The sequence below is a fragment of the Cavia porcellus genome, unplaced genomic scaffold (genome assembly GCF_034190915.1).
Source record: "Cavia porcellus strain 051 isolate PalLab524CR breed Dunkin Hartley unplaced genomic scaffold, mCavPor4.1 scaffold_21, whole genome shotgun sequence".
Classification (NCBI taxonomy): Eukaryota; Metazoa; Chordata; class Mammalia; order Rodentia; family Caviidae; genus Cavia; species Cavia porcellus.
The window spans coordinates 7,609,985-7,626,010 of NW_026947504.1; the positions used below are offsets into that span (position 1 = coordinate 7,609,985).

Genomic DNA, 16,026 nt, shown 5'->3' on the forward strand with positions numbered 1-16,026 from the left:
TAGATCTCAGGCTGAAGTAACAAAACCCCAAAGGTGTAGCTGTATAAAACTAAAAGACTGCTAGCCATAATCCCAGCACTCTGGGATCTGAGACAAGAAAGATCACAAACCCAGAACCAGCCTAGGAAACTTAGTGAGATTTTGTCTTAAAACAAAAAATTTTAAAAAGGGCTAGGAATGTTTATCAGTGTGAAAGTCCTGGGCTGAGTTCCAAGTACAGTATTGGAAAGAAAAAGTGAAAGACTGCTTGAAAGAGAATGAAGTATACAGTGGCTCACACTTTTAAAAATACAGGTCAGGGCAGTATTGAAAATTAGACACATTGGGGCTAGGGATTTAGTTCCGCGGCATAAGAGCCTGCCTTGCAAGTGTATGGTCGTGAGTTCGATCCCCAGTGCCAATAAAAAAAGAAGAAAGAAAGAAACAAAATTAGACATACTTCACATTGTGCTTTGCATACATTTCATTTCTAACAAATTCAAGGCCTGTGGGAATCCTATGTTGCAAAGTCTTTTGGCACCATTTTCCAACAAAATATGCCCATTTTATGTCTCTGTGTCACGCTTTAGTCATTACCATAATCTTATAAACTTTTCCATTACTATTACATTACTTAAGGTGACTTGTACTAAGTTATCTTAGATGTTACTATTTTAATTGTTCTGCAGTGCCACAAACCACATCCACAGAAGACAGCAGATTTAATTGTTAAGTATACATTCCACCAACCAGCTCTTCTCACAGCTCTCCCCCTCTCTTCAGGTGACATTATTCCCTGAGAACTAATATTGTAGTTAGAGTAAAGAATGACCCTACAATAGCCTCTAAGTGTTAAGGGAAATGACAAGTCCAAAGCCTCTCACTTTAAATCAAACTTCAGACATGATTAAGCTTAGTGAAAAAGGCATAGCAGCATGGGATTTAGCTCAGTGGCTCAAGTGCTTGCTTGGTAAATACAAAGTCAAGAGTTTGATCCCCAGTATCTTAAAAAAACAAAGAAAGAGAGAGAGAGAGACAGAGACAGAGACAGAGAGACAGAGACAGAGAGAGAAATAGAGAGACAGTGAGAGAAAGAGAGACAAAGAGAGAGACTCAGAGAAAGAGAGAGACAGAGAGAGAAGGCATAGTAAAAACCAAAAGCTTTCAGTGATAAGCTGAAAGCTAAACCTCTTCCTTTCCTTACCAAACTGTGAATGCAAAAGAAAAGTCCTTGAAGGAGTTGAAAAGTGCTACTCTTATGAACACATGAATAAGAAAATAGAACAGCCTTACTGCTGATATGGAGGACATTTTAATCATCTGCACAGAAGATCAAATTTACCACAAATTCCCTTCAGCTAAAGCCAAAAACCAAAGCAAGTCTCTAACTCTCTAATTTGTGAAGGCTGAAAGTGATGAGAAAATTGCAGAAAAAATGTTTGAAATAGCCACGGTTGGCTCATAAGGAAATAAATTAGCTCCATAACACAAAGTGCAAGGTGAAGCACCAAGTGATGATACAGAAGCTAGAGAAAGCTGTCCAGCAGGCGTGGCTAAGATAAGTGATACAAGTAGCCAAACTAAACAACACTTTTTATTTTTTATTTTTTTGAGGGGGATAGATGAGACAGGCTCTCACTCTATAGTCCATGCTAGCCCTGAACTCATTATGTAGCCAGGCTGGCCTTGAACTCGTGATCCTTCTGCCTCAGCCTTCCAAGTGCTGTGATTACAAGTAGGCACCACCATGCCTTTCAATGCAGACTTTCAACGCAGACAAAATAGCTTTCTATTAGAAGATGCCACCTAGGACTTTCATAGAGAAGTCAATGCTTGGCTTCAAAGGATAGGCTGACTCATGATAGGGGCTAATACAGCTTGTGCATTGATAACAAAGTCAATGCTCATTAGCCATTCTGAAAATCCCACAGTCCTTACAATTGATCTCCTCTTCCTGTGCCCTATGGAACAACAAGGCTGGGTGACAGCAACTTGCTTAAAAGAGATTAGTAGGGCTGGAGACTAGTTCAGTGGTAAAGGACTTGCCTAGCATACAAAAAGCCTGGGCTTAATCTCCAGCACAGAGAGAGAGATAGAGACAGAGTCAGAAAGAGATTACCTAACATTTTAAACCTACCTTTGAGATCAACTGCTCACTCAGGAAAAAAGATATATTTTCAAATGATTGCTGTTCAATATATCTGGCTATATAAAAGCTCAATAAAATAAGATGAATTCTTTTCTCACACTTGATAACACAATATCTATTCTGCAGTCTACTGTTCAAGCAGTAATTTCAATTTTTCAAATTTTATACAAGAAATATGCTTCATAAGGCTATAGGTGTCACAGATGATGATTCTTCTAATGGATCTTGGCAAAGTAAATTGAAAGCCTGAAAAGGATTCACCACAAGAACACCATCCTACAGATAGTTAACTAGTTATAGCTCATAATTTAATCCTTATTTAGAATTTAATCTAGGTTAAAGAATTTACAACATGTAAAAGAGAAACCAAGATCCTCTAACAACTGTTACTATTCCACTCTCCTGCCCATCCACCACTTTCCAGTACACCTATGTAGTATACTGATCTTTTGTCCATGGTTTTAAGAAATGTGTATGTCCATTCAAAGGCAAAGAAGAAAATGTATTAAGATTACTGTCATCATACCTTTCTTTTTTTTTATTTAAGGAGAAAAAGAAAAAAGGAGAAACAGAAAAAGGGTACAAGTAATACAAAATTTAAATAAACAGTAAGAAACCACTAGCTAATAGATTACATATTCTCATCTTAGAAATAGTTGTTCAAGTTACAAAATTGAAGCATATAAAGTGGACTTTCAAACAGTGAGAGTGCAAACAGTTTTGTTCAATGATCCAAAAAAACTCAGTAATACTATCATCATATCTTTAAAACTGCCCCAGTAGACTGGTTTTTGTTTTGTCTTATATACTACCACAAATATCACTGCTACATAGCTCAAATACAATTAGATTTTTTTAAAAAAGACATAAGCCATAGTAATTAATAACACACTTTAATGACTTTGAGATTTACTTTTTCCTGAAAATTGACTATTATCAATAGTCACTAAAAACTTACCTCTAGTTCTTTAATTTTTTCTTCTGCTATCTTCTGTTTCTCCAACAGCTGATTATGAATTACCTCCTTGGACTGAAGAATAAACCTACAAAATACAAAAAAGTTGAAAACTAAACCATATGACCACTATATTCATCAAAACCAATAGCCTAGACTACAGATGTTAAACTAAGAAAGCTAAAAGGATGGTTTCCCAATTCAGAACTAGTAAAAATGTCATGTTAATGCGATAAACTGAAGAAATCACCCCTGGTTTTAAGTCTTGTTAACTGAAAAAAAATAAAGGCTGAAAAGTACATTTTGCTTTTATTTAAAGAAAGAACTCTAGTTTTGAGTAGATTCATATATCAAAAAAATATGTAAAGGGGATAAGTATCACAGACTAAGAGAAAAAGTCAACAAACAATAAAACCATCTTGTAACTTTTATTTTTAGTTTATATAATTTTTATCTAGATTTTTTAAAACAATATTTGTAAACTGGAGCTTCTCTCCATCCTTTCTTTTCTTGCTTTCTTCCTTTCTTTCTTTTTCATAACAGCAGTAACTCATGACCTTTTAAAGTCACAATCAAGTACTGTGTTAGGATCAATGCATTAGTGTTTATACGAGCTTCTCACACAAAACGCACTGTATAAGCCCCAGTATCATTTATTATTATTTCCAGAGTGTATAATACCTCTGAAAAGCTCAAAATACACAAGTGGAAAGTTCCAACTTTTTCCGTTTTATAATCAGACACATTATTTACTACTGATGAGGGTGGAAACATGGGACAGTTAAAAATTAACACTGAATCTGTTTATGGCTTTATGTTCATAATTCTAGCTGCAGGGAAAGGAAGAACAAAATGTTGTACTGCCTCAAGTGAACTGAAGTATTTCCTTTTCACTGAAACTAAAGCAAAATCTCAGTTATTCAAACCTCCTTCAAGATTGTCTAACTAAGCTAAACAGACTTCAATTAAAGATCACAATAAATTAAGCAGACTATTTATTCTCTTTGTACTTAAAATTCAGCAACAAAGAACTAAATCTCACTTCTAAACAAAAAAGCCAAACAAGAAGACACATGAAGGTAGCAATATACAATTTTCTCTGCTGATCCCACCAAAACAATATTGCACCTACATGGGCTCTCACCACAAGAGTCTTTTATTATCGATATAAGACCCATAAAAAGTATAACTGACTGCTGACAGGAAACTTCCTTTTTTCTTATCTTCGTGAACACAGTCTGCCCCATATTAATACAAACTGAGGAACTTTTTTCACTCTACTGATTGTTAAGTCACACTCTTAATTTGATAAGCCCAACATGATTCCACTAATGATCTCTTTTTTTTTTTTTTTGAGACACTGTATAGAGTCACAAAATGGCTAATGAGACACTATATTAAGATACAGTATAGTTTAAGCTGGTCTTGAATTCACAATGTAACCCAGATTGGCCTAAAATACACAGCAAGCCACCCACCTCAACTTTCTGAATGTTGGGAGATTATAGGCACATGCCACCTCAGGTGGCAATCTTTACTAACTTGATCCTCTATAAAAATTACTCATGTATATTCTAGAAAGACTGCCCACATTCATAGGAAACAATGATTAATATTCAGCTCTCTTCCTATAGAGTCCTTTATGTCTAAAATATTCGTATTTACTAGATTCAATAGACAGGTACTATTTCAGGTAAGACTATAATGCACAGAGTATTTTTTTCAGAATTAAGTGCTAGTGTTTTAGAAGAGTTGTTTGGAACTGCACTGTCTCAGGGACACAATGCAGAAAACATTACAAAACAAGGTTGATGAGAGTCCAAATTATGTCATCACATGCACAATTTTAAACTCTTTCAGCCATGGAAATAATTCTCAAAGTAAAATATACATTTTAAAACAGCACTGATTGCTGGCCAATTAGTCTATTCTCAAATAAGTCTTCAGAAATCTCCTTTATTAGACAGAGTGCTATGGACAAATTTCAGAGTTAAGATTAGAAATCAAGTCATTACTTATGTGGCCTTTAAAAAGAAAGTATATGAACAGGTACTAAATCCCTTAAACAGAAAATAGAATAACTAGAAAGCATGAACACTGGACAACAAAAACATGTTTTTCCTCGACCCCACATCCCTAAAGTAGCTATACTGGACTACGCCAACTTCAAAGCCAGAGGCTGGCCGATATACTACTATATGCCCAAGACATCTCAGACATAAAAATTTTAAATGAAGGTAAGTGTTGTGTAAATCCAAATGTTTACCTTATGGAGTAAATAGTACATTGTCAAAATTCAAACAAAATAATTTGGCTTAGTCCTTAATTCAAAGAATGGCATATGTACAGACACTGGAAAGGGCTCCAAGAAATACCTATATTTCTGAAGAAATTCTTTAGAAAATACCTCACCTCTGTTGCTTTATAAAAGGTAGTGAATTACCAAATGCTATTTGTAGAAAACATATCATGATAATGAGTCTTGACATCATAAACAAATCTGAATAGCTTCTACAAAGTGAATCTCACAGAGATCCTGCCTGTTTATGGAAAGCCAAATATGAGATAAAAGATTCTGAAGTTCAAAGATGTTACAAAGAACAACTATGAAGAGGGAAAGTATTTTCATATGACAAATGATATGGAGATAATGTGGTTATAATACAAGGATTATATAACCTGGAAAAGAGTCACTGTTTTGTAAAAAGTCTCTGTTTTCACCAGGAAATCAAACCCATGTGTCTCTGTACTGTCAACTATTTTACTTCCTCAATTATCTGCAATTATGCCACCTGGAAAGTATACTTTGCTGATGGCTTTTGGTTTTGATTACATGAGGAACCAGAGGCAGTGGAACAGATTAGTAGATGCACAAACAATTCAACATACTCAATCACCTTATCTTTGAAATAGAGGCAAACACCTTCAGTGAAAGAAAGATAGCCTCTTTAATAAATGGTGCTGGAAAAACTGGCCTTCCACATGCCAGAGACTAAAACTAGACCCATGTCTTTCACATGCACTAAACTTGAAAGGGATAAAAAATCTAAATATTAAAACAGAAATACTAAATCTGTTGAAAGAGAGACTAGGAGTCACCAAAATATATCATGTACAGGTACAAATTCTCTATGATGAACATCATTATGTATATCTAAAATGTACCAATAAAATTAACTTTTTAAAAATAAGCAAAATTAAATTATATTCAAAAAGAAACAAAATGTTAGGGACTGTGGATTTAGCTTGGCGGCATAAGTACCTGCCTGGCAAGTGTGAAGTCATGAGTTTGATCCCTAGTACTAAAAAAGAAAAAGAAACAAAATGTTTACTATGGTATACTTTATTTGGAAAGGAAACTTTTACAGGATATCTGAAACTTACTTAACAGCAATTAGGTTTCAGGGCATCCACAAATTTATAAGCACAGAAAAGACTAAGAAAGAATGACTCTAACCAGGTGTAGTAGTACACGTCTATAATGCTAGCACTCTGGGAGACACAGACAGGAGAACTGCTTTGAGTTCAAGTATAGCCTGGGTTACATATGAATTCAAGACCAGTCGAGACTACACAACAAGACTCTGTATCCAAAAAAAAAAAAAAAAGAGGAAGAACCTCTGGTGATAAAAATTACTTGTAAAAAAACTACTTGTACATGAACACAAAGATTTATATACTAAAAATTTTTTACTTTGTAAGTTTTTATAAAGAAAAAAGTATGATTTAAAAATTATGACATATCCATAGTATGAAATGCTCAAGGGCATACATAATAGAGAAGACACCCTAAACACTTCTGATTAAAAACAAAGCAAAAAAAGTCAATGTTTCTCTGAATTAACCTAAAGGAAAGATTATAAGAAGGTTTAAAATGAAGTGAAATAAGGAAAGCAAAAATATAAAAAAGCAGAAAACAGGCTTTTACCTTTACTTTCTACTAAATGCTGGAAACCATGAGCAACCTCACTGGCAAAATAACACAATTTAAAATGAGATAAAACAAAGGGCATCCAAAATGAGGATGCTCTCAGGAAAATCCTCTATTAAAGCCAAGTTTCCTCCCAAGGGTTCCACTTTTTTTTTTTTAATTTAAGGAGAAAAAAGAAAAAAAGCAGAAAAAGGGCACACGTTATACAGATTTACAGAAAAAAAATAAACAGTAGGAAATCATTAGTTAATGGATTACATATTGTCATCTTAGAAATATTTGTTCAAGTTACAAGATTAAAGCTTATAAAGTGGACATTCAAACAGTGAGACTGCAAACAGTTCTGTTCAATGATCCAACAAAACTCAGTAATATCATTGTCTATCTTATACACTTAAATTTACATGCAGTTATACCATTTAGAGCACTTTCTTTTCCTCTCTTTTGTACAATGACTATTACACATTTTGGGTTTTATTGCTCCCACAGTTCTTATTGCTTTTTTTGGAAGAGAGTAAAACCAAATGTGACTTAACAGAACAGAATCGGTTAAATCAAAAGGGTGGACCTAATAGATAATGTAAAAACATAATACAAGGTGATCAACAATGGCTACCATAATGCCTCCCGCTATCTCAAATAGAACTGCCTACATCATCAGTTATAATAAAATTGAACAAAACAGTAAAGGACGAAACCAACAAAACCAAAACATTGGAGACATTACAGGTCTTCAAAAGTAGATAATAGTCAACCAGTATGGGCGTCATAATGAATCCCACTATCTTCACAGCTGTTGCCTAAACTTTTGAACCTGGTACTATCAAGCAAAGCAGAATAGAGGAACATCAGTCAAAACAAGATGGTGAGAGCAATACAGGGCTTCTAATCAAGTTAATAGAATATCAAAGTGGGTTACTATAATATATCCTGCCTTTTTTAAAATTTATTTTTCCTTTAATTAAAAGGATAAAAATAAAAAAGTAAATAATAAAATGGAGATTGAGATAAAAGAGGGCATAACAACTAAACAGTGCAGATCAATACATAACCATTTAAGCAAATTAGTGTTTCACCACAAGATAATCCGAACATAAAAGTAGTTACCATATTGTCTCTCTCCTTGAGATCTTTGAGTATAACTTCGTATACTGTAGCATCAAATATATCAACACAATGTATAACCATTCAAGAGAATGACAGTATTACAGGTATTTAGAATCAACTAACAGATAATGAACTATGGTTTCTGTATAATCTCCTTGTCTATAAAAGTTTTTTGTTTATACTATCACATATAATAAAATCCAATAAGATACAACATGTTAAGACCTATGGAGACAGAAGAACAAAAGCTTGATGGGACTTCAAAATAAGATGATACCAAATCAGCACTACCTATTATGATGTCATTTTCTCCAAGATAGCTGTTCCTATCATCCAATCTTCTCTGCCTCATTTCTCTTGAGCTCTTTTTCTGTCATTAGTTGTCAGCTTGTCTTCTTCATTTTGTTTTCTTCTCCATTCATTGTGGCCTCTCTGCCACTATTTCTGGACTCTTCATATTTTTCTTTTTTAGAATATCCTGCAATATTCTCTGTAGAGTTGAATTGGTGGTTGCATATTCCACTAGTTCCTCTTTATCCTGAAAGAACCTTGTTTTTCCATCAATTTCCAGGGATAGTTGTGCAGGATATCTCAATCTTGGCTGGAGGTTATTATCTTTCAAAGCTTGAACTATTTCCCTCCACGCTTTTCATGATTTGATGGTTTGTGCCAAGAAGTCTGCTGTAATTCTCATAATATTCTGTTCTTGTATTGGATTTCTGGAATTTTGATTATTATATGCCTGGGTGTAGTTCTATTTGGGTTGTAGGTAGCTGGAGTCCTGTATGCCTCATATATCTGAGTATCTTTACCGTTTGCTAAATTAGGGAAATTCTCTTGGATTATTTCTGTGAATAGCTTTTGTAGTCCATTTGTTTATGTCCCCACTTCTTCTCTTATACTCTTAATTCTTAAGCTATAGATCCTCTTATCATCTTCTAGTTTTTATATTGTTGCTGTTTATTTTTAAGAAGTTTTTCATTTCATGCTCCCATATTACAAATCTGCCCTCCAGTTCAGATAATCTGTCCTTAGTTTCTTTCAAGCTGTTAATGCCAGTTTTCGATAGTTTTTAGTTTCCTGTAATCTCTTTGAACCTGCTTCACGTATTCTACGTGTTCTCTATTTTCTCCATCAAATAATTCTCCCCTCTTTTTCTGTTCTTCCATTCCACCATCTGCTTTTTCTTGGGTGGTGCTTAGCATTTCTCTGACTATTCTGCTTATGTCTTGCTTCAGGTCATTAATAACTTCATTCCTGAACTATGAGGCTCTGGAGATAGCCTTTTATGTCTACTGATGGCATATCTGCTATTGCCTGTTTCTCAGGATTGGGGGCCGAGGAGCCTTTCTTGTTGCTCCCTCTTCCCATATTCTTTGTTCCTTATATATGCAAGCGTATATAGGAGGCCCAGCTTCCTTCCCTGTAGGCTACAGTCTGACTGAATTGTGCCAGCTAGGTGTTCCCGCCCACCGCAGTGCACCAGGGAGTTATGGACCAGGCAGTCTATGCTGGGCCCACTCCTCCAGGTCAACCTAGGAAAGGCCTCGCTGCTAGGGTGCACCTTCAGGCACTGGGATCTGGGTTGTGCTAGCCTACTGGGTCTCAGCCAGCAGCGTCACGTAGGCTACGCACTGCTCACCAATCCCGCTTGAGAGGGGGATATGTGGCTGAAGTCACTACAGCTCCCTGTTCCAGCAAGTCTGCCAGGTCCCAGAATGTCCTCTGTTGGCGCCTCCTAGACCGTGGGAGAGTCTCAGTTTCCCTCACTCACCAGAGGTCGATGCATGGCTCCCCGCCCGCCCAGCTCTTAACTCCGTTCACCGATTGTCTGTCTCCCTGCCGAGCTGATTCAGACACAGGAAACCCAAATCGCGGCTTTCAATGGTGCGGGCTCCAGCTTCCACACTCAGGCTTTATCTGTTCCTGTTATAGCACCAGGATTGCATTCCCAATTGGTATCTCTCAGCCCAGTTCGTTCTTGGGTCAGCAGGGTATATCTCCTCTTGGTTAGGATTCCTCCCTCCGCACCATTCCTGGATTCTAAGCTGAATCTCCAAGAGAGCCTGCATAGCTGCTGCTATCTGTCTACCATGTCGAAACTAACTCAAGGGTTCCACTTTCAGTCTAGGAGTGCTGAAGAAATAAAATTTATCTCTCAAGTAGGACACAATAAAACTTTACTGATATTTTAGTAATGAACAGAATGCAAAACAAAACTGTCCCCTGAGAATGTATAACCAGCTGACCTACTTGTGGGTTGTGATCCAAATTCAACCAATATATGGGCCAGAAAAATCTTAAGCTCAAAACTCAATTTATAGCTGAGGCAGGAGGATCGTTGCAAGTTCGAGACCAGTCTGGGCTACAAAGTGAGCTCAAGGCTAGCCTGAACTGCATGGCAAGACCCTGTCTCAAAAAGACAAGAAAACAAAAAACTCAATTTATAGAACTCCTTGTTTGATAAGTGGCAAAGTTCAAGTAAACTGAAAGATAGTTAACAAAGATCAGTCAAGGCTAAGTGTAGTGACACATATCTAAAATCCCAACACTTCGGGAGACAAAGGCTAAAGGATCACAAGTTCAAACTCAGCCTGAGCAACTTAACTTAGCAAGATCCTGTATCCAAAAAAAAAAAAAAAAAAAAAAAAAAGACAGACAGACAGACAAAAAGAAAAAGAAAAAGAAGGGACAGGGATTTAGCTTAGCAGCACAGCTCCTGCCTGGCAAGCTCAAGGCTGTGAGTTTGATTCCCAGTACCAAAAAAGTAAGAAAAAGGACTAGTGATGTAGCTCTGGGCAAAAGCCCTGGGTTTAGCACCCAGTACCACAAATAATAATAATATTTATAATAATAATACACAAAGAGAAGGGTAAAAAAAATTAGATGCAGCATTAAGACTTCTGAGACAATATCAAACAGTCTAAGGTGTATAATTATAGACCCAAAAGAAAAAGAGAAGAGAATGAGGCTGAAGAAATATTTATAGAGACAATGGACAAAAAAATAATGAAAACAAAACAATCTCAAACACAACATTCAAAAAGGAAAACACACAAAACCTAGATAGAGCATATTCAAACTCCTGAAATTCAAAAACCATGTGAAAATCTTGACAGCAGGCAGAGAAATGATACATTATAATCTGAGAAACAAAAAATTACACAAACCATGTGAAGCAGAACACAATGGTATGGCATTTTAAAAGTATGACAGAAAAAGCTATTAATCTGGTCTTAAAAAGAATGAAAATATCAAAAATGGAGAATTTAAAATAGAAGCTGAGATAGTATAACCTGGCAAACATACACCACAACAAATGTTAAAAAAGTAGCTCTTAAAAGAAAAATTAAATGCAATATTTCACATCAATAGAATGAAGGATTAAAATCATTATCAACTCAGTAGATGTAAAAACAGCATTTGATAAAATCCAACATTTCTTCACAAATTAGGTATAGAAAAGTCATTAAGGGCTGGGGGTTTAGCTCAGCGGCATAAGCACCTACCTAGCAAGTGTGAGGTCATGAGTTTGATCCCCAGTACCAAAAGAAAAAAAAGGTGATTAATAAAGGCCACATATGAAAAACTAATAACCAACATCACACTGAATGGAGAAACATTGAAAGCATTTCCTCCAAGATGAAGAACAAGATAGAGTATCCACATTCACTATTCTTATGCAATATATAATGGGAGTTTTGGCAAAAACGGGCAAGAGAAAAGTATACAAAATGTGATGAAGTTAAATTATTCTTGTTTACAGATGGTAAGTTCTACAGAAAAATCTACAAGGCTCCCCCAAGACCATTAGAACTGCTATTGATAAATTAACAAGTAGCTAGACACAAAATCAACCTACAGAAAGCAATAGCAATTTTGTTAAGAAAAACATCTGAAAGCAATCCTATTCACAAAAGCTGCAAAATATAAAATATATTGGAATAAATGAAAATATAAAATATATTAGAATAAAAGATCTCTATAATAAAAATTACAAAACACAAATAAAACACACTGAAGACACACCTACACACAAAAAAATGGAAAGACCTCTTTTGCTCAACAATTGGAAGAATTAATATTAAAACATCTATACTAAGCCAGGGTGGTGGCGCATATCTGTAATCCATAAGAGAGGACTGCCGTGAGTTTAGGTCAGCCTGAACTGCATAAAGAGACTCCTCTCTCTCTCTCTCTCTCTCAAAAAAACAAAAACAAAAACAAAACCTACTCAAAGTGATCTACAAATTCAATGCAATCCCCACCAAAATACCAATTACATTCTTTACAAAACTAGAAAAAACAATCCTAAAATTCATATTGACGTACAAACCAGGCATGGTGACACATGCCTGTAATCCTAGCACTGAGGAGGCTGAGGCAGAAGGATCATCATGAGTTTGAGGCCAACCTGTACTACAGTTCAAGACCAGCCTGAACTACATAGTGTTACTGTGTCTCAGAAAATCAAAACAAACTGAAGTACAAAGGATTCTAACTAGCCAAATAATTCTGACAAAAATAAAGGTCAAATCATACATATTGTATGGGTCTACTTACAAAGTACTCTTAAAAAAAAAAACTACAAGGACAGAAAATAAATTAATGGATAGCAGAGGATGGGGGTAAAGGGTAAAGACTAACCACACTTTCAGTTTCAAGACATATCACAAAGCCATAGTAACCAAATAGTATGGCATTGGCATTTTTTTTAAAAAGGTCAATAACAGAGATTCCAGAAATAAACCTACAACCAATTGATTCTCAACAGATTCATGTTCACTGTGAATGTGAAGGCCAAGTACCAGATCAAATAAGCTATGAAAAGGTTCTATGACATTGATATAGGCAAGGTCAATATCCTGATCAGGCCTAATGGAAAGAAGAAGGCGTATGTTTGGCCCTGATTATGATGCTCTGGACACTATCAACAAAATTGGGATCATCTGGACTGAGTCCAGCTGCTTAATTCTAATACACATTTTTCCCCATAAAAAGAATCTATATATCAAGTGTTTATGAGGATACAAGTCAACTAGAACTCTCATATACTGCTGGTTGGTTGGCATGCAAAGTAGTGCAGCCATTTGGAAGAGTTTGCTGATTTCTTCTAAAGACACTTCCATCCAACCCAGCAATTCCACTCAATCCCACAATTTCATTTAAAAGTAATTATGGTACAGCTATACAGCGCAATGTTATTTAGCAATAAAAAGAAAGAAACTACTGTTACATGCAGTATATGGAAAAAAATTTCAAAACTGTTATGTTAAATCACAGATGACCAGACACAATTTGGGCATGGTGTCATATACCTATAATCCAGGAAGCTGGGATGATTAGGCAGGAGTATTATAGGTTCAAAGCCAGAGTGGGCTACATAACTGTGTTAAAGGTCAGCCTGAAGTGCTTGGGCAAGTCAAAGAAGAAAGAGAAGAGGATAAGGGAGGGGAAGGAGAGAACAGGAGAAAGAGGCAGAAGTAGAAAGTCTGGGAAAGGGAAAGGAAAGGAGAAGAGGAAAAAAAAAGAAGAGACAGGAGGAGGACAACTGCAGCTACAAAGAGGTTATTGTATGATTCTATTTACAAAGTACTCTAAAAAAAAAACTACAAGAACAAAAAATGAATTAATGGATGCCAGGGTAAAGACTAACCACAAATGGGCATGACTGAACGATCTAATGTAATGTAACTTCATACTAAGTAATTAAATAACAGCATAAGAGTATGTATGTGTAAAAGCTTACAAATTAAAACAAATGAATTTACTGCATATAAATTATACCTTAAAAAATTAAAAAGCCAAAAGTCAGGCACAGCAGAATACACTCACAGTCTCAATAACTTAGGAGGTTGAAGCAAAAGGATCAACTTCACCCAGGAGTTCAGAGGCAGTCTGGACATTTTAATGAGACCCTGTCTCATTAAAATAAGAAAAATAATTTTTAACTTAAAAAAATAAGACAACAAACCATTCAGGAAACAAATTCATTTTCAACAGAACATAAATACATTAACCATAAAATAACTTCAACATAAGTACAGTTAAGATTCTCATCATAAGAAAAAAACTATACTTTTGTAAAATTAGAAATAAAACTGAGTTGATTTAAATCAAGAATGAGTAGTAATAAAAGAATTTTTAAATAAGGATCAAATTCTGAAAAACAGAATTGGGGGGGTGGTTTAAGTGAAGGTCTCACTGTAAAGTATATGCTGGCCTTGAGCTTGCTCATGTAGCCCAGGCTAACTCGAAGTCACAGAAACTTCCTGCCTTAGCCTCCCAAGTTGCTGGGATTATGGGCATGTGCCACCATGCCCAGCCTGAAAAAAATTTAAATGAGAGTATTTTTATTGAAATGTAAAAAGGTCAACACATTAAATAAAAACTCAAGTTTTAAAAAGTCAGCATGTCTTATGCCATTTTCAATGTAAAAAAATAAGTAAAATACAGAAGAATTTAAACAAAGCAGTTATAATTGTTAACTCTGGGTTAACTAATTGGTTAACTCTGAACACAGGAAGTCAGAAAAACAATACTGAAATTTCTTCATACATATACTGAGAAAAATAAGTTAAGTGAATAGGGTAATGGTGGATGAAAAAAACACCCGGATGAACTCTATGGTATTGAACAAGAGTCAGAGATGTCAGCCTAGGGATACAGCTCAGAACTGAGTGCTTTACCTAGTATTCATACAATCCTAGTACAGATAAAAAAAAAAAAAAGAGTTGAATACTTCAATAGGAACTTATAGTTTAACATACTTATATTGGCCTAGCTTGGTGATATACACACCAGAAGGATAACTGCAAGTTCAAGGCCAGCCTGAACTACAAAGTGAATGAATGAATGAATGAATGCTGGGCATGGTGGCACATACCTGTAATCCCAGCACTCATGAGGCTGAGGCAGGAGGATCACTGCAAGTTTGAGGCCAGCCTGGGCTTACAACGTAAACTCAAGGTCAGCCAGAACTACACAGTGAGACCCTGTCTCAATATAGAAAAACATCTATATATGGATATAGATATGGATATTATATATACATGTGAGTTAGTACATATACATATATTATCTCTATATTCACTGAGAGGGCAGGGAAAATACAAGATAAACTTGGAGCATCTTTCAGTATGGGAAAGTATGAAATATTCTAAAAAGGCTAAAAATGATTTTTAAAAAATTTGATGAGAGTCTTAGATGGGAGAAAATATTTTCAAAACATCTATGTGATAAAGATCTTACACCCAGAATCCTCTCCCCCCCCCCCCCATAACTGGAGAGTGAGTACAGGGCCTTTGCCCTGGGCTATATTCCTATCCTTTTTCTCATGCTGAGACAAGGTCTTACTAAGTCATTAAGTTGTTGAGGCTGGGTTCAAACTTGTGATCCTCTTCCCTCAATTCCCCACCCCCACCCCCAGAGTACACCAAAGAACTCATAAAAAATCAACAATAAGAAAACAAGAGAAAAAAATAATCTGATGGCTAAACCCAAGATGAATTTAATATTTAGAAATGTTAAATAAAAGTAAACAGTAAAGGAGACTACGAAGAAATGAAGAGTGAGAAAAAAAAGAAAACCAAGAGGTTGCATCATGAAGCCATTTCAGAAAGGAAGGTACTTCCAAGAAAGGAAGAAAGATCAACTGAACTAAAAGCTTCCTGTCAATTAAGAAGTCATTTCAAGATTCATTGAAAATACTAGAGAATCACAGTCTCTTCAGGAACTTAATCCATATAAACATTCCATGTTCTTGATAAGTAATACATATTGCTAGGTTCAATTTGTACTAATTAAAAAAAAATCCCTGTTTTAAAATCAAAACTAGTCCTCCTGAAATAAAAGCAGTAGGATGTTAATCTACTTTAAACATGGTGTTTATTTTGGGGTACTATT

At 35.5% G+C, this 16,026-nt stretch overlaps 1 protein-coding gene across 1 annotated transcript in view; it reads right to left on the reverse strand.

Moving 5' to 3' along the window:
* Nucleotides 1-16,026, reverse strand: part of Pfdn1 (prefoldin subunit 1) — a 79,472-nt gene that overhangs the window by 34,475 nt on the left and 28,971 nt on the right. The window contains exon 3 of the mRNA XM_003477145.5: nt 3,087-3,171. Coding sequence (XP_003477193.3) covers nt 3,087-3,171 — 85 coding nt within the window. The remainder of the gene's footprint in view (nt 1-3,086; nt 3,172-16,026) is intronic.